This window comes from Chionomys nivalis, chromosome 19, assembly GCF_950005125.1.
Source record: "Chionomys nivalis chromosome 19, mChiNiv1.1, whole genome shotgun sequence".
Classification (NCBI taxonomy): Eukaryota; Metazoa; Chordata; class Mammalia; order Rodentia; family Cricetidae; genus Chionomys; species Chionomys nivalis.
Genome location: NC_080104.1, coordinates 43301284 through 43321710, shown reverse-complemented (window position 1 = coordinate 43321710; position 20427 = coordinate 43301284). Strand labels below are relative to the sequence as shown.

The 20427-nt window shown below is 39.7% G+C and overlaps 1 protein-coding gene and 1 non-coding gene across 4 annotated transcripts in view; both read left to right on the top strand.

The window, feature by feature from the left end:
• Positions 1 to 20427, top strand: part of Ccar1 (cell division cycle and apoptosis regulator 1) — a 52315-nt gene that overhangs the window by 20445 nt on the left and 11443 nt on the right. For all 3 annotated transcript variants that reach the window (XM_057751062.1, XM_057751061.1, XM_057751063.1), the window contains exons 11-17: positions 4122 to 4347; positions 4850 to 4963; positions 5658 to 5824; positions 6561 to 6771; positions 7580 to 7663; positions 12655 to 12840; positions 18144 to 18335. In XM_057751062.1, the coding sequence (XP_057607045.1) occupies positions 4122 to 4347; positions 4850 to 4963; positions 5658 to 5824; positions 6561 to 6771; positions 7580 to 7663; positions 12655 to 12840; positions 18144 to 18335 (1180 nt within the window). The remainder of the gene's footprint in view (positions 1 to 4121; positions 4348 to 4849; positions 4964 to 5657; positions 5825 to 6560; positions 6772 to 7579; positions 7664 to 12654; positions 12841 to 18143; positions 18336 to 20427) is intronic.
• Positions 5464 to 5530, top strand: LOC130862497 (small nucleolar RNA SNORD98). Its single transcript, XR_009055663.1, has one exon. It is a non-coding gene; the product is annotated as a small nucleolar RNA SNORD98 (small nucleolar RNA).

Below are 20427 nucleotides of genomic sequence, written 5' to 3'. Positions count from 1 at the left end.
CTGTCTGTTTTTGTGACCTGAGGCTATTTCTACCTTTCAGAATAGGATAACATGAATATTCATGATACTAGCTTATCAAATGTTAAAATTTCTGTATAGTAAGTTCTAGATTTAAGAAACTAGTGTTTGGCCGGGCGGTGGTGGCGCACGCCTTTAATCCCAGCACTCGGGAGGCAGAGGCAGGCGGATCTTTGTGAGTTGGAGACCAGCCTGGTCTACAAGAGCTAGTTCCAGGACAGGCTCCAAAACCACAGAGAAACCCTGTCTCGAAAAAACCAAAAAAAAAAAAACCAAAAAAACAAAAAAAATACCAAAAAAAAAAAAAAAAAAAGAAACTAGTGTTTGTTGTTTAACGCCTAGAAAATTTTACCTTGTGACATTATAGTATATAATCGGGGTCAAATCAGCAAGTATTACTTAGGTTATATTAGTTTTTTATCTATGTTTACTTTTAACATAGTTAGGATATTTCAGAAAAACCCAAAGAGAATCAAAAGTACTTCCCCCAGTCTCTAAAATATTGTTTTTTTTTGTTTTTTGTTTTTTTTTTTCTTTTTCGAGACAGGGTTTCTTTCTTTTTTTTTTTTTTTTTCTCGACACAGGGTTTCTCTGTGGTTTTGGAGCCTGTCCTGGAACTAGCTCTTGTAGACCAGGCTGGTCTCGAACTCACAGAGATCCGCCTGCCTCTGCCTCCCAAGTGCTGGGATTAAAGGCGTGCGCCACCACCGCCCGGCTCTCTAAAATATTGTTACATGGAGCGATTTTTATTTTCTATTTATTGTCAATATTAAGTGTTTTTCTCTGAAAAGTTGGTGATAGAATATGAAATATACTAGCCATCTCGGGCTGGAGAGATGGCTCAGCGGTTAAGAGCACTGACTGCTCTTCCAGAGTTTAATTCCCAGCAACCACATGGTGGCTCACAACCACCTATAATGAGATCTGGTGCCCTCTTCTGGCCTTCAGGCAGGATACTTGACTGACTGAATGAATGAATACATAAATAAATAAATCTTTTTTTTGTTTGTTTTTGTTTTTCGAGACAGGGTTTCTCTGTGGCTTTGGAGCCTGTCCTGGAACTAGCTCTGTAGACCAGGCTGGTCTCGAACTCACAGAGATCCGCCTGCCTCTGCCTCCCGAGTGCTGGGATTAAAGGCGTGCACCACCACTGCCCGGCATAAATAAATCTTTATACTAGCCATCTAGTTCTTTCCAAGTTAGACTTTCACAATTTCATTTTACCACCTTTATGTAAATTTCCAGAACATTAAATGAACCAATTGCAAATAAAAGCTTTAGACCTCTTCATCTGTAGTTGTAGACCTCAGAATTTCCTGATACTAAAAAGGGAAAAGAACTGTTTGTACTTTGTTCTGTTTCATTATAGGTGTTACACCCCCCCCCCCACCTTTGGGGCAAAATATGACTTGTTAATTTTAGTGTTGGAAAATTTGAACATAATTCTCTTCCTTAAAAATAAAACTGAATGGGGGCTGGAGAAATGGCTCAGTGGTTAAAGAGCATTGCCTGCTCTTCCAAAGGTCCTGAGTTCGATTCCCGGCAACCACATGGTGGCTCACAACCATCTGTAATGAGGTCTGGTGCCCTCTTTTGGCCTGCAGGCATAGAGGCAGAATATTGTATACATAATAAATAATTAAATAAATAAATAAATAAAATTGAAGGAAGTGGGCTGTTAAAATGCAGTTAAAAGAGGGTGTAGTGTAGCTGGGTGGTGGTGGCACACACTTTTAATCCCAGCACTCAGAAGGCAGGGCCAGACGGATCTGTAAGTTTGAGGCCAGCCTAGTTTACTGAGTGAGTTCCCGAATAGCCAGGGCTACACGGAGGAAACCCCCATCTTGAAAAAAACCAAAAAAATTAAAGGAGTGTGTAGTGCCTTTGCAGGAAACATGAGTTTGATATCCACCACTTCTGCAGTTGACAACTATCTGTGCACATACCCACAAACAGACCTACCCAATGCATAATTAAAAATGATAATAAAACAAATAAAAACAAAATTGAAGTGGCTGGAGAGATTGCTCAGTAGTTAAGAACACTTGATGTTCTTTCAGAGAAACTGGACTCAGTTCTCAGCATCCACATGGAGTAGCTTATCCTTTTCATACACCGTTTTCTGGTACCTGAGTGCACACGGTGCACACACGTAAACACAGACCTACAGATACACACTTGAAATTAAATAAACCTAAAAAACAAAAACAAAACCTTGCAATGTATTTTTCACACTTCTGTTATTCTGTCAGTGGTGTCTTCAAAGCAGAGGTGTTTTGTCACCAGCCATGAACCTTGTACATATACCCGCTGTTGAAGAGTCTACCAGCATTTACTACTGAACTACAGCCACACTCTATAGTTCTTATTTTAGATTTCAAATAAAGACAGTTTTACATATAAATTAGTTGGTATTTCATAGTCTTTATTTCTATTTGCATTTTTTTTTTTTTTTAAGTTTTTCGAGACACGGTTTCTCTGTGTGACTGTCCTGGAACTCACTCTGTAGACCAGGATGGCCTCGAACTCGCAGAGATCCACCTGCCTTTGTCTCCCTGGGTGCTGGGATTAAATGCATGTACTACCACCGCTTGGCTCTTGATGTTTTTGCCTACTTTTGATTTTTATATTTATTCTTTTAGATTTTTTGAAGCAGTGTCTTTCTGTGTAGCACTGGCTGCCCTAAAACTTGCTTTGTAGACCCATTGACCTCAAACTTTCAATGATTCTCCTGCTTCTGCCTCCCAATTTCTGGAATTACAGGCCGGTTTCACTATGCTTGCCTGTCCACTTTAATTCATTATGTGTTTAGTAGGCGATACTTTAACCAAATTGACTTATCTTTGAGTTTCTTTTTCTTTCTTTTTTTTTTCCCCCACTGTCCTGCTAAAGAAAATGAAATTATTGTTTAAAATATTGTCCGAGGGCTAGAGTGATGGCTCAGTGTTTAAGAATACTGGCTGCTCTTCCAGGGAACTCAAACTTGATTCGCATTACTTACATGACAACTGACTTAGGTTTTTTTTTTTTTTTTGCTATTGCTGTGACAAGATACCATGACAAGGCAACTTATAAAAGAAAGCATTTAATTTGGGGCTTAACGGTTCTAGAAGGCACTAGATTCCATGACCATCATGGCAGGCAGGCAGGCAGGGCTCTGTAGAAGTAACTTTTTCATAAGCACAAGGCAGAGATAGAGGTAAGTGGGAATCTCATGAACTTTCAGAACTTGAAAGCCCACAACCAGTGATAGACCTCCCCCAACAAGATCATACCTTCTAATCCTTTCCAAACAGTCCCACCAAGTGCAGACCAAGCATTCAAAATTATGAACCAATAAATACCATTCTTAGTCAAACTACCACAACTGTTTAGTACCAGGGTATTTGATGCCTCCTTCTGACCTCCTTTCACCAGGCAACACATATAGACAAGCATATATATACATTTTTAAAAGGTCATTGTCAGATATAAATAGCCAGAAACATATCCTCTCTTTGCATAGTAATACGGAATAGGTTTTCATATTGAGGTGTATGGTGGATTATCAGAGCTAATTTGGATTTTGATTTCATGTGAATTTGCCTTGAACTCATAGACTTCTGGGCTCTGCCTCTGGGCTACTAGGATTAAAGTTGTGTGCCATCACACATGACTCATGAGAATTTTTCAATTTAAGTATGCTAGATCAAGGCACTTACTATAGAATAAAAATTGTACTTTTCTATGTATCATAGATGTGACTAAAAACACTCAGATATTAACCTGATGCCTCTGATCACTTCTTTGTATACATTTTTTTGTATGAACTGTAAGAATTTTTCAAGTATATTTGCTTTGACCTGAGGGACTCTTTTGTTCAGATGTTCTGTTGAATCGGGGTTTTAGTTATTTTAAAGATTTTCTCTAAGGAATTATAAGCTACACACAAAAAACAGAGAAGTAAAGTAACATTTAGATATCATTTATTCAGCAGTGAACCTATGCAGATTTGAATCTGTTCATTTTTACACTGTCACTTTTGTAAAGTTTCAGAAGTAAGTGGATATGTGCCTAACTTTGGTCTTAAGGCTGTTTACTCACTATTTATGTCTATTTTTCAGTCCCAGTTGTGACATGATGGAACTAAGGCGCCGTTATCAGAATTTATATATTCCTAGTGACTTTTTTGATGCTCAGTTTACATGGGTGGATGCTTTTCCTTTGTCAAGACCATTTCAACTGGGAAATTACTGCAATTTTTATGTGATGCACAGAGAAGTAGAGTCCTTAGAAAAAAATATGGCTGTTCTTGATCCACCTGATGCTGACCACCTGTACAGTGCAAAGGTTTGTATGTCATTGTAATGAATTTCATAGCTGTTGGAGTTATCCTTTAGAAACTGGTTGTTAGAGGAATCCAAATCCCTGTTTTCTCTGCCTGATTTTTCTGAGCTATTTAAAAATGTTATTTTAACCCCTGTCTTAATTCTTAAGTTATAAAACAATGGCTATTGTTGTCGGTTTAAACCAAAAAATGTGAGCCAGTTGATGTTGAGTGCCATATGACTTTGTGTAGATCTGGATAACACTTTGCTACAGACTAGTCTTCAGGGTAGCTTTCTGTACACTGCTTAGTCAGTTTCTTTTGTTTTAAAAGATTGATCTGAAAAAAAAATCCTTCTTTGAAAATGTAAGGTTGATGAGGCTTCTAATACCATTCTTTTTCTATAGCATTTTACATTCTAATTTTAGGAAAAAAATCTTACATGTAAGGGTAATTATTAGTACTTCTCATTTTTTTTACATTACTTTAGACTTTTGACAGGATTGAATTATTTGACTATAATAGGTAATGCTGATGGCTAGCCCAAGTATGGAAGATTTGTATCATAAGTCATGTGCTCTTGCTGAAGACCCACAAGAACTTCGTGATGGATTTCAGCATCCTGCTAGACTTGTTAAGGTAAAATGAAATTTATTTTGATTTTATTGTATATTCATTTATCTTAGCTCTTACTGTGTTTACATAGAATTGAAAATGCACATTTTAAATGTTAGTTAATGATATTAAATCTACTTTCATATAGTTACATATTTTTCTTATTTTACATATTTTTCTTATTTTAGAATGTGACTGTATTATTTGGTTCTAGTTTAGCTTTGAATTTGATGCTCTATACTTGTAGCCTAGTAAAATCTCTTGCATGCTCTTAAGGTTTATATTTAAACATAGCTTGTTTCTTTAAAAGAACTTTTTTTTTGGTTTTGGTTTCGTTTTGGTTTTGAAGACAGGGTTTCTCTGTGTACCTTTTGGAGCCTTTCCTGGAATTCACTTTGTAGACCAGGCTTGCATTGAACTCAAAGAGATCCACCTGCCTCTGCCTCCCGAGTTCTGTGATTAAGGACCTGTGCCACCACTGCCGGCCCTAAAAGAACTCGTATCTGATGAAATACTTAGAGGATGAGTTATGATGTGTAAATCCTATTCCATTGCTGAAATGCAGTGTGGAACATGATGAACTCTGAACTCTTCCTTGACTGACAGATACCAGAGGTAGTAAAAATATCGGGAAGGTTTGTACCTTTCCTTTCTGAGTATCTATTTGTAATTTAATGGGTTATATTATATATGAAAATGATTATTTCTTTTGAATTAGTTTCTAGTGGGCATGAAAGGGAAGGATGAAGCCATGGCCATTGGAGGCCACTGGTCTCCTTCGTTGGATGGACCAAATCCAGAAAAAGACCCCTCTGTGTTGATTAAGACGGCCATCCGTTGTTGTAAGGCTCTGACAGGCATTGATCTAAGTGTATGCACACAATGGTAAGTACCAATTCATTACTTGATTGATTAGAATGTTTTTCTAATAGTTTATGTAGCTGTTCTTGTCAATCAGCCTTCCCCCTTTCCTTATTTTATCAACACTGGTCATGAAGGTAATCTCAAAGGAAAATCCCCATTTCTAGAAAAAGTTTATTTGGTGCCAAAAATGTTTTGGGGAAGGGACATTAAGGACTAATCAAAATACACTGAAAATTAAATGTTTCATCATGCTGTACTTTGGAAATTGGATGAATGTTGAAAAATACTTTTCATTTCACGTATAGCTGGAGAAGATCGTCCAGAGAGAACTTCATTTCATTATAATTCCTTTGTTATAAAGTGATGTAGATGCCGATTATTTTTGTTCAGCCATATTTTCTCTTGAGGCTTATTTGTCTTGTGTATTTTAGTGTATTTCTTACAATTTAATTGAGAATATTCTTTTTTTAGCACATGAAATCTGAGCAGCTTTCCAGCTTCTTCAGGTATTTTGTAAAATATGGGTAGCTCTGTAATCAAATCAGAAAACTCTCTGTGGAAATGTATTCTTTTAACCCATAAACTATTATACAAATGTACCAAAAGAGGAACTATGGCTTCTATAATTTTTTTTTTCTTTAGACCAACCTCAAGTTCTTGCAGCAAAATTTCTTTACTTGATGTGCAACAAGTGAACTAGGGTCTTTAAAATGTATTGTAGAATTTTTTTTCCAACATGCTTCTTCCCTTGCAACAGGTACCGTTTTGCAGAGATTCGCTACCATCGCCCTGAGGAGACCCACAAGGGGCGTACAGTTCCAGCTCATGTGGAGACAGTGGTTTTATTTTTCCCGGATGTTTGGCATTGCCTTCCCACCCGCTCAGAGTGGGAAACCCTCTCCCGAGGATACAAGCAGCAGCTGGTCGAGAAGCTTCAGGGTGAACGCAAGAAGGCTGATGGAGAACAGGCACTGAACGCTAATCCCTTTTTCTATTTCCGCTTCTCACAGGCACAGGAACACAGGCACAAATGCACACCACACACTACATAACAGACACACATGGAGGAACATAGCTGTTAACAGCAACTGGTAATCCAGCTTTCAGCAGTATAGTTGTATTTTCTTTACTCATAAAAATCTGTCTAATATGCCAACTTAAATTTAAGAGTGCTGAGGCCTCAAAGAAAAAGTTGTGCTTATATTGCACAGAATTTTGTTTTTATCATAGGTCTATTTGCTGGAATCTGGGACCAGTTGTTGAGCAAGATTCAGTATTAAGCCATTTTAAACATTTTGCCATTTTCTCAAATTTTAAAAAATTTTCTCTTTCACGGTCATCAGTTCTAGTCATGGATATTTGAAATTGGACAACCACAAGTCTGAGAGATTTGAAATTTCAGGCTATGTGGCAACGTCTTGGGTACATTTCAAAGGTCTGACTAAATCAGTCTTTGGGTGGCTTGAAAATTGGGGCAAGATCACACACTGTGTGGTTAATGGAGACCGGCAGTGTCTGTGTATCCCTGATATCCTTTGTGTTGTAATTTATCACCCTTTTGTGTTTCACAGATCTGGCTTTGATTGGCTGATGTCTTTGTGATCAGTTAAAAGTGGTAGAATGTATGTATGTGGACTTGCCTAAATAATAACTTTAGGAGAAGACAATCTGAAACATTGTGACCTTGCACAGATCAGCAACAGACTTTTAAAGAATAAATGACTTACATTTGAAGGTTTCAGAATAGTAATTTTGTTCTTAACTTTGTTATGTTAGGATGAAGAAGAAAAGGATGATGGTGAAGTTAAAGAAATTTCCACTCCTACCCATTGGTCTAAACTCGATCCAAAGGCAATGAAGGTAACAGAAAATGTATACATATTGTGCACACACACACACAATAACAATAAGAAAGAATATTTCAGAACAGAAATTAGTAAATTTGTTGAGACTGAGAGAATTGTTTCAAGTAGGAAATATGCAACCTGGGTGTGGTGGCTCATATCCATTATCTCAGGATCTGGGAGGCAACAGCGGGAGGATTTCTATGTGTTTCAGGAGAGTGAGTTCTAAGGTAGCCTAGGCTGTAGGGTGAGACCTTGTTTTTAGGAGGGGGTAAGGGCTGGGGCAAGGTGGCACACATATCCAGCAGATATAGGCAGATCTCTGAGTTTGAGGTCTATAGAGCTAGTTCCAAGACGGGGTGACACAGAGAAACCTTGTCTCAAAAGATCAAAAATAAATAAATAATATAAAAGGGTGTGTGTCATTAAAAGTGAAGTACTCTGCTTTTCTATAATTATGATGTATTGTGCTTGTACATATATAAATTAAAGATGTCGTATGTAAAGTTCAGATACGTATTACCTGTCAATCCTTCCAGTACTGTTTTCTGGTTTGGGAAGTGACCAGACTTGCAGGATTTCTATGCCTAAATAACCTATATTTAAGGAGAATAGGAGAGGAAAGAGGTAAATCTGACTGGATGATGGTTACTCACACCTTTGATCCCAGCACTCGAAGCAAAAGCAGGCAGATCTCTGAGTCACTGCCCTGGCTGTCCTGGAACTTTCTTAGTAGACCAGGTTGGTCTCAAACTCAGTGAGAACCCGTTTATCTCAGCCTCCTAAGTGCTGGGATTAAAGGCGTGAGCCACTACAGCAAATGGTAAATCTGATTTTTGTAATAAATTTCAAGGTAAAATGTAGGTAAGTTTACCACTAAACAGGGAAGACAAACTTAAAAAAAGTCTTTGATTAAGGAAACTGTGCTAGTGTTTTTGTGCAGTAGCGGTGGTCTAGTTATGTGGTTCTGTATCCGTGGACCTTTAATTTGATCAGATCAGAAACTTGCTTATTTGTGTGCCAGCTGGATTTTTGAGACAGGGTCTCAAAAATGGAACTTGCTGTGTAGACCAGGCTAGCCCCAAACTCAATGAAAACCACCTGCCTAACTCAAATCCACCTGCCTTTGCCTTCTGAGTACTGGGATTAAAGGTGCATGTCAGGACACCTGGCCTCATTGCTTGGATGATTTTTTTTCCCCCTAAGCATTTGGGGAGGTGCTGTTAGCTTGCTATGACACATCTGTGGAGGTCCGAGGACAACTTGTGGGAGCTGCTTCTCTTTTTCTACAATGTGGGTTTTAAGAATCAAACTTGGATTATCAGATGTTACCTGTTGAACTGTCTTACCAGGCCATTTTATAAAAATTGTTGGGCTGGAGAGATGGCTCAGTGGTTAAGAGCATTGCCTTCTCTTCCAAAGGTCCTGAGTTCAATTCCCAGCAACCACATGGTGGCTCACAACCATCTGTAATGAGGTCTGGTGCCCTCTTCTGGCCTGCAGACATACAGACAGAATATTGTATACATAATAATTAAATATATGGGGCTGGAGAGATGGCTCAGAGGGTAAGAGTATTGGCTGCTCTTCCAGAGGTCCCGAGTTCAATTCCTAGCAACCACATGGTGGCTCACAGCCATCTGTAATGAGACCTGGTACCTTCCTTGCCAGCAGTACATTGTATGCTTAATAAATAAATAAATCTTTTTTTTTTTTTTTTTTTGGTTTTTCGAGACAAGGTTTCTCTGTGGTTTGGAACCTATCCTGGAACTAGCTCTTGTAGACCAGGCTGGTCTCGAACTCACAGAGATCCGCCTGCCTCTGCCTCCCGAGTGCTGGGATTAAAGGCTTGCACCACCACCGCCCGGCTATAATAAATAAATCTTTTAAAAAAAAATTGTTTAGTTTTTTTTTTTTTTTTTTTGTTTTTTTTTTTTTTTAGCATAGGATCTCATGTAACCTAAGTGTTCTTGAACTTGCTCTATGACTGAGGGTAGTCTTGAACTTCTGATCCTACTGCTTCTACCTCCCAAGTGCTTAGTTACATAGATGTGCTACCAACACCATGCTCAACAACTTGTGTGCGTATGTACCAGGCACGTATGTGTTGAAGGCCAGAAGAGGGCGTTTAGAACTTCTGCAACTAGAATTACAGATGGTTGGTTGTGAGTTGCCGTGGAGGAACTGAACCTAGGTCCTCTACAAGAACAGCAAATGCTCTTGACTATTGAGCCAGCTCTCTAATTGATGAGGACTTACTATATTGCTGAGGCTGTATTAAAACTTTGGGGCTCAAAGGGACCTTCTCTTTCAGCCTCATGCATATTTGGGTTTACAGGCATGCACCATATTTAGCTAAATGAATCTTTGATTTTGTTTTGTTGTCACTATGTAGCGCTGTCTGGCTTCATACTCAGAGTTCTGCCTATCTCTGCCTTCAGAGTGCTAAGATTAACGATGTGTACCATTGCATCTGACTTGACTCTATAAAGTTTATTATTTGAAAATATGTGCCGGGAAGTGTGATTTTAATATCAGCACTGGGGAGGCAGAGGCAGGGAGATCTCTTGAGTTTGAGGCCAGCATGGTCTGCAGGGTGCGTTCTAGGCCACTCGGCTATACAGAGAAACGCTATCTTGGAAAACCAACAGAATAGCCAAGCTGTAGTAACTCACATCTTTAATCCCAGCACTTGGGAGGCAGAGGTAGGCGGATCTCTGTGAGTTCGAGACCAGCCTGGTCTACAAGAGCTAGTTTAAAGATGGGCTCCAAAGCTATAGAGAAACCCTGTCTCAAAAAAACAAAAAAAAAGGGGAGACAAACAAAAATATATAACTAAGTCTGGGGGTATTTGCATTCCTAATACTTGGGCTAAGCTTGGAGAGTCATGAGTTTGAAGGCAACCTGGTGTATATAAGTAGACACTGTCTCCAAAAAAACAGAACAAAAGACTCAACTTGTATTTCTTTTGATTATTAATAACAAGTTTTTTTTCAATTAAAATAAAAAATTTACTCATACCTATCCAATATAACCTAATAAAATTTATAGAAAGATACCAATACAATATCTCAGTAGATAAAAGCTTTTGTTACTAAAGCTGATGATTTGAATTTGATTCCCAGAACCTACGCGGTGTAAAGAAGTCAGCTCCCACCAGTTGACCTTTGTACACTACTCATACACAGTAGCACACCACTCCCCTAAATAAATAAATAAATGTAATAAAATGTTTTTTTGATTTGTTTCCTTCTTTTTTTTTTTTTTTTTGGTTTTTCGAGACAGGGTTTCTCTGTGGCTTTGGAGCCTGTCCTGGACTGGTATAAGGTTTTTGATGATTGCTTGGTTATAGTATGTTGCATGTAAACATACTATATTCTTCAGTTAGCTTTAATTTTCTCAGTGTAATTTTTCTTTGGTATTGTTTTCCAAGACATGGTTTCTCTGTGTAGTCCTGGCTGTCCTGGAATTTGCTCTGTGGACCAGGCTGGACCAGGCTGTCCTAGAAACAGATATCTTCCTGTCTCTGCGTCACGAGAGCTGGCATTAAAGGCATAAGCCACTATACCCAGTCACAGTGTAATTATTTTTAAACATTACATTCTATTCAGTATAGATTCCATGTGTTGTTAAGATGTTTATTCTTGTAGGATAATGGTGGTGGCAGGTGAATCTGTGAGTTTGAAGCCAGCCCGGTCTACAGAGTGAGTTTCAGGGCAGCCAGGGTTACAGAGACTCTGTTTCGAAAACAAAGCAAAAACCACATTTCTTTGGGACAAATTTTCATGATATTGCCAAAGTTGACCTCATACTGGGATTATTGGCATGTGCCACCTTACCTGCTTTAAAACATTTTTAAGCATCTTTAAACTTGTTTGGGGAGTTCATGAGATGGCTAAATACTTAAGAGTGGGTATTACATTTTTAGAGGACTAGAGTTTAATTCCCAAAACTCAAATTTGGCCTCCCTAAACTGTTTTTTCAGCTCCAGGTTGACCTGATAGCTATGGCTACAAACACTCATGCACACAGACATATACACATTCCTATAATTGAAAATAAAACAAAGCCAACAGTGGTGGCACATGATTTTAATCCTAGCACTCAGGAGGCAGAAATAAGTAGATCTCTTGTGAGTTTGAGGCCAGCCTGGTCTACAAAGTGAGTTCCAGGACAGCTGGGGCTACACAGAGAAACTGTTTTCAAAAACATAAATAAATAAATAAACAAACAAACAAATAAATAAATGAATCATTAAAACAAAACATATTCTAGAGCTAGGTTTGGGAGGTGAAAACTGGAAGATCTGGAATTCAAGGTCTGCCTCTGCTACGTATGCAGTTTTGATCAGCCTGGGCTACATAAAGCTATCTCAGTAAAGGTGTTCAAAGTGCTGCTGTGCAAGCCTTCCCAAGAAGAGGCTGATTCCAGAAGCACAAATTAAACAGCTGTGGTGGCATTCAGGGAACAAGCAGAAACAGTAGACCCTGCCGCAGCATGGTGGAAGGCAGGAACTGACAACCGGAGGTAATCTTCTGACCATCACAAGTGCCACAGCCAGTGTGCCGTTGTACACATATTCAAGAGCATACTGTAAATTGTTTTCCAAAAGTATTCTGTAATTTAGCATTTTCAAAAAGCACTGTAGCCAGGCGGTGGTGGTGCACACCTTTTATCCCAGCACTTGGGAGGCAGAGGCAGGCGGATCTCTGGGAGTTCGAGGCCAACCTGGTCTACAAGAGCTAGTTCTAGGATAGGCTCCAAAGCTACAGAGAAACTCTATCTCGAAAAACCAAAAAAAAAAAAAAAAAAAAAGCACAGTATGGTCAGTGTCTCTTCCACTAATTTTGGCTTTTTGTCTCACTGTATATAGCCCTGAATTGCCTGAAACTTCCTATGTAGACTACATTAGTCTTGAATTTGCAATTTTTAAGAATCAGACAAAAAATAATTTGTTTTTTTCTATCATACTTTTTTCTTATGTGTTTTTATGCTCCATATATTTAGGTAAATGATCTCCGAAAAGAATTAGAAAGTCGAGCTCTTAGTTCCAAAGGACTAAAATCCCAGTTAATAGCTCGCTTGACAAAACAGCTTAAAGTAGAAGAACAAAAAGAAGAGCAGAAGGAATTAGAGAAGTCTGAGAAGGAAGAGGAAGATGAGGATGATAGGAAGTCTGAGGATGATAAAGAGGTATGTAGCCCATATTCACATACTGTAATGTTGTTAATACTGTGTAGAGGGAGCTCTTGGAACATGTAACATGTTGTATATGTATGTAGCTTTGAGTTATAATTTAAATACAGTAAAACACAAAATTTTTCTATTTTTTTTTAAGACTTTGTTGCTTTGTAAGCATAGGCTGGCTTGAACTGAGTACTCAGTACTCATGAGGTAGATATTAAAATTGAGACCAACCTGGGGCTATGGTGAGACCTTTCCTTATCAAAAGGGGGGTGGGCTGGATGGATGGCTTAGTAGTTAAGAGCTCTTGCTGTGCTAGCAGAGGATCTGGGTTCAGGTCCCAGCACCAACATGATGGTTCACAATCATCCCTAACGCTAGTTCCAGAGGATCCTGCTGCATCCTCTATGGCAAGAGAATGAAGAAAGGACAAACACCTGTAGAAATGAAGGTGCAATCACATGGGGTTCTCTGACCAGGACCATGTAACCTGGAATCTTACGTTTATTAGGTACAGCATGGGAGAGGTTGTGTGGTTGGGGTATGAGATCTCTGTAGGTTAGCAGTTTCAGGCTGTAAACACCCAGGAGTGGTTAACTGCAGTTGCTAGTCTTTGCACATACTGACCCATAAATACTCATACACAGACTCGAAGTAAACTTCGCCACCCCTCTTACACATGACCCATATGAGTGACAGCTTGTTCATTTTCCATGGGCCAAGTGGTCTTAGAGTTCTTGGCAGGCCTTGCTTATGTCAAATACACATTAAATCAACCGTTCCGCCACTAACTATGGGATCTAATGCCCTCTTCTGACTTCAGAGGACGTTAGGCATGTAGTTAAAATAGGTAGAAACAGGCCAAACACCTGTACACATAAAGTAAAAAGAACAAAAAAGGGATATAGAGTACAAAATGTTTTGAGGTAGCTTGCCAGAATTTGTGCTAAATAAATAAATAAATAAATAAATAAATAAGTCATGTAGTTAATGAAATTCAAAAGAATTGTTGATGCTGTCTTAGAGTAAAGGAGTTTAGTAAGACATGGCAACCAAACAATTTTGTTTTCTTTTTGGTTGAGAGGGTGTCACTAAATAGTGTAGACTGGCCTAGAACTCACAGTGAAGCCCTACTTGTGTAGATCTTTGTCTTTGCCTCTTGAGAACTGGGGTTACAGACATGTGCCTGGCTAAGAAATGTCTTAAAGTTTGAGGAACTTGGCATGTAGCTATGGAAAAGCATTAGTCTTAATGTGCTTTTGCATAGATCCCCATTACTGGGAAAGAAAGAGTTCTGGGGATAGTTGGGAAAATGTGCTCATTGAAACGGAGACGACATTGGTAATATTGAAGATGAGGTAAGATGGACCTGAGTTTAGAGGTAGGGATATAGCCCCACCCATTGGGGGCGTGTTCGCCTTGAGCTAATGTTTACTGATAAATCTGCCGGGCGTGATCCCAGCAGCCCTTTTTCTCCGCTTTTCCTGTTCTCCGTGGAAACCTGTGGTCCTGTAAGTCTATTTCCTTATTAAAGCTGTATATATCTTTATAATCTGTCTGCATTCATTTACGTTGCCACATTTGGCGCTAGATCCTCAGTGCCCTTCTAAAAGCCCTTCTAAAAGCCAGGCCTGGTAGTTCCTGTGCCTGTAACCCTGGAGCTGCCCGTGAGCAGTGCATCCAGGAGGCTCTCCCAAGCTCACTGGCTAGCTAGCTGATTCAGTGAGAGACCCTGCCAAATCTATGGTGAAGAGAATAGAGGAAAACAACTCAATCTTGACCTTAACCTCCACCTGTATTTGAGCACACATGCACATTGACTACACATACAGATACTGTTGGTGCTGAGTTAACTTGTTTATTTGATGATGATGTTTGTGACCAGACCTAGGTCTCTTGAAGTTCACCCTATAGGAATAAAACCCATATCTAGTCGGGCGGTGGTGGCGCACGCCTTTAATCCCACCACTTGGGAACTTGGGAGGCAGAGGCAGGGTGATCTCTGTGCATTCAAGGCCAGCCTGGTCTACAAGAGCTAGTTCCAGGACAGGTTCCAAAGCAATAGAGAAACCCTATCTCAAAAAGCGAAAGAAAAAAAACACTATCTAAGAGACAAGTGTTGAGAAAAAGACTTTGCTCCATTTCCAATGAGTAGGAAAGATGGAGTTTTGTTTACAGATCAGCTTCTCAGTCCCATTGGAGTTTGTTGGTTACAGACAGGTCAGGAGAAGGAGGTGGGAAATTCATGTCTTCCCTAAGAATAGGTAGAGATTTGCCAGGAACTTGGAACTTGGGTGCTACTCTTCAATCCTTTCATGATGCCATTTTTCTGGTCATAGTTGTTGTTGCTAAGTGTCTCCAGCCTTAAGCCTAGGACAGGCAGACTAGGCAAGTGTAGGTCAAATTAACTCTATATTCTACCTTTGGGCTTGCTTTCTCAAATGATCAACATTTCTTTATACAGAGCTGAATGCAATCTGAACCAAATGTTAAGGGCAGCAGAGGGCACGGGCATAATAAAGGCAGAGATGCCAGGCTTTCCCATCCCATCCAGACAGCTGCCAAACTAGATAGTCAGTGTTACTATTAAAGTGGCCATGAGGTCTTTTTTTCCTCAAGGTTTATTTATTTTTTATTTATATTTGCATGAATATTTTTGCGACATTTATGTATGTGTACCACATGCTTGGTGCCTGCAGAGGTCTGAAAAGGACGCTGCAGCTCCTGGAACTAAAGTTATGGATGGTTGTGAGCTCCTATGTGAGTGGTTGGAAAAACAAACCCAGATCCTCTTCAAGAACAACAAATGCTAGAGGGAGGGGGAGAGGAGTCGGGGGAGGGGGAGAGGAGTGGGGGGAGGGGGAGGGAAATGGAAGGCTGGGAGGAGGCAGAAATTTTTTTTTTTTCAATTAAAAAAAAAAAAAGAACAGGGGCTGGAGAGATGGCTCAGAGGTTAAGAGCATTGCCTGCTCTTCCAAAGGTCCTGAGTTCAATTCCCGGCAACCACATGGTGGCTCTCAACCATCTGTAATGAGGTCTGGTGCCCTCTTCTGGCCTGAACACATACACACAGACAGAATATTGTACACATAATATATATATATCAACAAATGCTGTTAACCACTGAGCCATCTCTCCAGCCCAAAGTCTGTCTTGTCTTTTCTTTTCTTTTCTTTTCTTTTCTTTTCTTTTCTTTTCTTTCTTTCTTTCTTTCTTTCTTTCTTTCTTTCTTTCTTTCTTTCTTTCTTTAATTATTATAAGCATGTGTGTAAGTCGAGGAATTTCACAACTTGGTTCTCTTTCACCTTGGGGCAAGGGGTGAGAGGTGAGCAGGGGACAACTTACTTAGGTGTTTAGACTCCATAGCAAGCACTATTCCCCGTGGTCTCTCTCAGGCTTTTGAAGCCCTTTAAAAGTAACATAGATTGAGTCGGGCAGGTGGTGACACTTGCCTTTAATTCCAGTACTCAGGAGGCTGAGGCAGGCCTCTGTGAGGCCAACTTGGTTGAAGAGTTCCAGGATAGCCAGGGCTATTACACAGAGAAACCCTGTCTCGAAAAACCAGACAAAAAGAAAAGTAACATAGATGGTGGTGGTGGTGGTGGTGGTGGCAGCACAGAACTTTAATACTTTAATGTCAGGGAGGCAGAGGCAGGTGAATTTATTTATTTTTTGAGTTCCAAGGCCAACCTGGTCTATAGAGTGAATTCCAGAATAGCCAGAGCTATAGAATGAGACCTTGTCTCAAGCAAACAAAAAATGTATTTATTCTGTGTGGGATTGAACACGCCACTGGACTTGCCCAGAGGTCGGAGGATAATGCTGAAGTTGGTTTTCTTCCTTCTACCCTGTGGGTCTGGGAGACCAAATTGAGGTCATCAAGGTTGGCAGCAAGGACCTTTCTTTACTCACTGATTTTCGCGCAGCCTCCCCCCCCCTTCTTAATTGACTTTGAGGGTTTTTTTTTTTGTTTGTTCGTTTGTTTTTCGAGGCAAGGTTTTCCTGTGTAACAGTTCTAGCTGTCCTGGAACTAGCTCTTGTAGACCAGGCTGGCCTCAAACTCACAGGGATTCGCCTGCCTCTGCCTCCTGAGTGCTGGGATTAAAGGTGTGTGCCACTACTGCCTGGCCCAACTTTTTGAGTTTTTAAGGAGAAGTTATTACTGATGTGACTCTGGCTGTCCTGGAAGTCTCTATATAAACTAAGCTGTCCTTGTGATCCTCCTCTTGTCTCTCTGACTTTTCACGTGCTGGGATCATAAAGCATATGTTAACATGGTTGCTTAGTGGTTTTTTGTTTGTTTGGTTGGTTGGTTTTGGAGACAGGGTCTCTCTGTTTAGCCCTGGCTGTCCTAGAACTAACTCTGAATATAGACCACTGTGGCCTCGAGTCAGAGATTCACCTGCCTCTGCCTCCTGGGTTCTGGGATTAAAGATGTGCACTGCCAGCCACCATGCCCACTATCATTACATTTTTATTTTAGTACCTCAGCCTAAAGTGTGTAAAGCTGGAGGATTTGTTAGGTTCTTCCTAACACCAGATGAGAGAGATTGGTAGGAAGGGATGCGGGCTCTGCGATGCAGACTATCTGCTGTGCCTGATGATCTGGGGGCCTTCTTGAGGACATTTCTTTCTCTTGGTTCCTAGGCAGTTTGTGGTTTCTTGTTTTATTCCATGGGTTATAAATATCTTTGGGATGATGATACTGTCTCAGAGCTGGCCATGGCTTGAATCCTTTCAGCTTCTGTCACAACTTTATAGCAGGATAGGGTGTGTTCTGTCTGTAGCCTGTCTCCGGAACAGACTGTCTTCCCAGAAGGCTCAGTATCCTTTAATGAAGTTATTTTTAGAAGCCAGTTGTATTCATTGACACTTGATGCTAAGCTTGACCACAGCAATTCAATATCTAGGACTCATGGTGGAAGGAGAAAACCAACTGCCTGTCCCCTGACCCACACTTTACAAAAACTAATGTAATAAAGGAAATTTAAGGAAGAATTAAAAGCCATAAAAGGCCCTGTCTCTGTTTTTAACCATTATGGCTAATATAATCACTGTAAGAAATCAGAAGACTTTGATTTTTGTTTTTTGAAACAAGAATTTATTCTGTAGTGGAGGCTAGTCTGTTACTCACTGTAGCTAGGCTGACTAGAACTCAAGGTCATCCTTCTGTCTCTGCCACCAAGTGTTGGGATTATGGTCATGAACCACCACACCCACCTCCTTTATTTTATTTTATTTTAAGTACATTTCAATACACATGCACTTTGTACAAGGAAGCGTCACCATGATTTAAAATTTCAAATGTCTAGGAGGAAGAAAGAAAACGACAAGAGGAAATGGAACGCCAGCGCCAAGAAAGAAGATACATTTTGCCCGATGAACCAGCCATAATTGTACATCCAAACTGGGCTGCAAAAAGTGGCAAATTTGATTGCAGCATCATGTCTTTGAGTGTCCTTTTGGATTACAGGTTGGAAGATAACAAAGAACATTCATTTGAGGTAATATTAAAGTTTAATTAGGATCAAAATAATACCTACAGTTGTGACTGACTCTTCAGTGTATTAAATTTCTTGAGTTTTTCTTTGATTGTTCCCATTGTTTGTGTTTTTGGTCACCATCATTTATTATGAGAAAGTCAGATTTGTCCTCTAAGGTCTCTTAATAGACACAATAGACTACCTTTTGTTGTTTCATTTCTGTAGTGTGGTTTTGTCCTCCTTTCTTTCTTCCTCCCCTTCCTTCCTTCCTTTTTTTTTTTTTTTCTGTAAATTAACAAGTTAGATCTAAATTATTCTTTGTTTTTCATTTTGTGTTTTGGAGACTATTTCTAGTAGCCCTAGCTGATCTTGAAGTAGCTTTTATTTGTGTGGTTGTCTTGTCCTTGTGTGTGTCAGTGTGTGGCAGGTGTGCCTGATTCCTCTAGAGGCCAGAGAGGGTGTCATGCTCCCTGCATCTGTAGTTGTTGGTGTTTATCAAGTACCATGTGGGCACTGGGAACCAAACCGAACTCCTGAAGGGCAGCCATTGCTCTTAATCACTGATTCATCACTCCAGCCCCTACTTGTCTTTCTTGAGGATGCCGTAATGTTTTATTTTCTTTAGAATTAAAATAACCATTTAGTGGATATGAAAATTTTGTGACTGGTTAGATTGTAAGAGAAAATAAGTGGCATTATCTTTCAACTTGAGTTTGTGTTCTGTCTTGTCTGTCTCTGTCTCTCGTTTTGATCTCAGCGGGATCTTACTACATAGCTCTATCGAGCCAGGAACTCTTAGAGATCCACTTGCCTTCCAAGCGTGCACCACCATGCCCAGCTCCTCTCTATTGCTAGTGCTGAGAATTGAACTCAGGGGCTTATGCATGCTATGGAAACCTCTCCCACTAAGCTACATCTCCAGCCTTCTTTTTACTTTTAATAGTTTTTTTTTAAAGATTTATTTATTATGTATACAACATTCCTTCCATGTATGCTCGCATGCCAGAAGAGGGCACCAGATCTCATTATAGATGGTTGTGAGCCACCATGTGGTTGCTGGGAATTGAACTCAGGACTTTTGGAAGAGCAGTCAGTGCTCTTAACCTCTGAGCCATCTCTCCAGCCCTACTTTTAATAGTTTTGCTGAGATTCCAGGTTGGCCCTAAACTCAATTTGTGTCCAGTTAGGTCTTCAACTCATGATTATTCTGCTTCAGTATCCTTTGGACCTGCAATTACATAAATGCATTATTAAATATAACAGTATTTGCATTGTTTTTTTATGTTCTGCTTATATGGTTCTGGTTCTTGTTTGTTTTTGTGAGATAATATCTCATGCAACCCAGTCTGGTTTCAAACATACTATCTGGATCAGGTTGGACTTGAAATACTTCTGATCCACCTCTTTTCCGCCTTTGCTATCTGGGATCACAGGTATGTGACACTATAGCTAGCTCTAGTTTTTTGAGACAGAGTCTCTTATGACCAAGGATGGTGGTGAACTGTTGATCTTCTTGCCTTACCTCTCAATTGCAGAGTTTACAGGAAGGTGTTACCATGTTTAGCAATATATTTATATCTTAAAAAAAAGAATCTTTACATAGAATATGATGACATGAGCTTATAGTGCCACCATTCATTATAGTGCCACTGAATGCAGCATGAAGAACATGAGTTCAAAGCCAGCCTGGATACAAAGATCTTGTCTTTCTTTTTTTTTAAGATTTATTTATTAATCATGTATATAGTATTCTGTCTGCATGTATGCTGCAGGCCAGAAGAGGGCACAAGATCTCATTACAGATGGCTGTGAGCCACTATATGGTTACTGGGAATTGAACTCGGGACCTCTGGAAGGGTAGTCTTAACCTCTGAGCCATCTCTCTAGCCCTGAAAGATCTTGTCTTTAAAAAGAAGCCAAATGATGGTGGCGTATGCCTTTAATCCCAGTACTTGGGAGGCAGAGGCAGGCGGATCTCTGTGAGTTCAAAGCCAGCCTTGTGTGCAGAGCCAGTTCCAGTACATCCGAGGTTACACAGGAAACCTTGTTTAGAAATTAAAAAAAAAAAAAAAAAAAGTTCTTTTGAGGATATTTATTTATTTAAAGGGTCTCC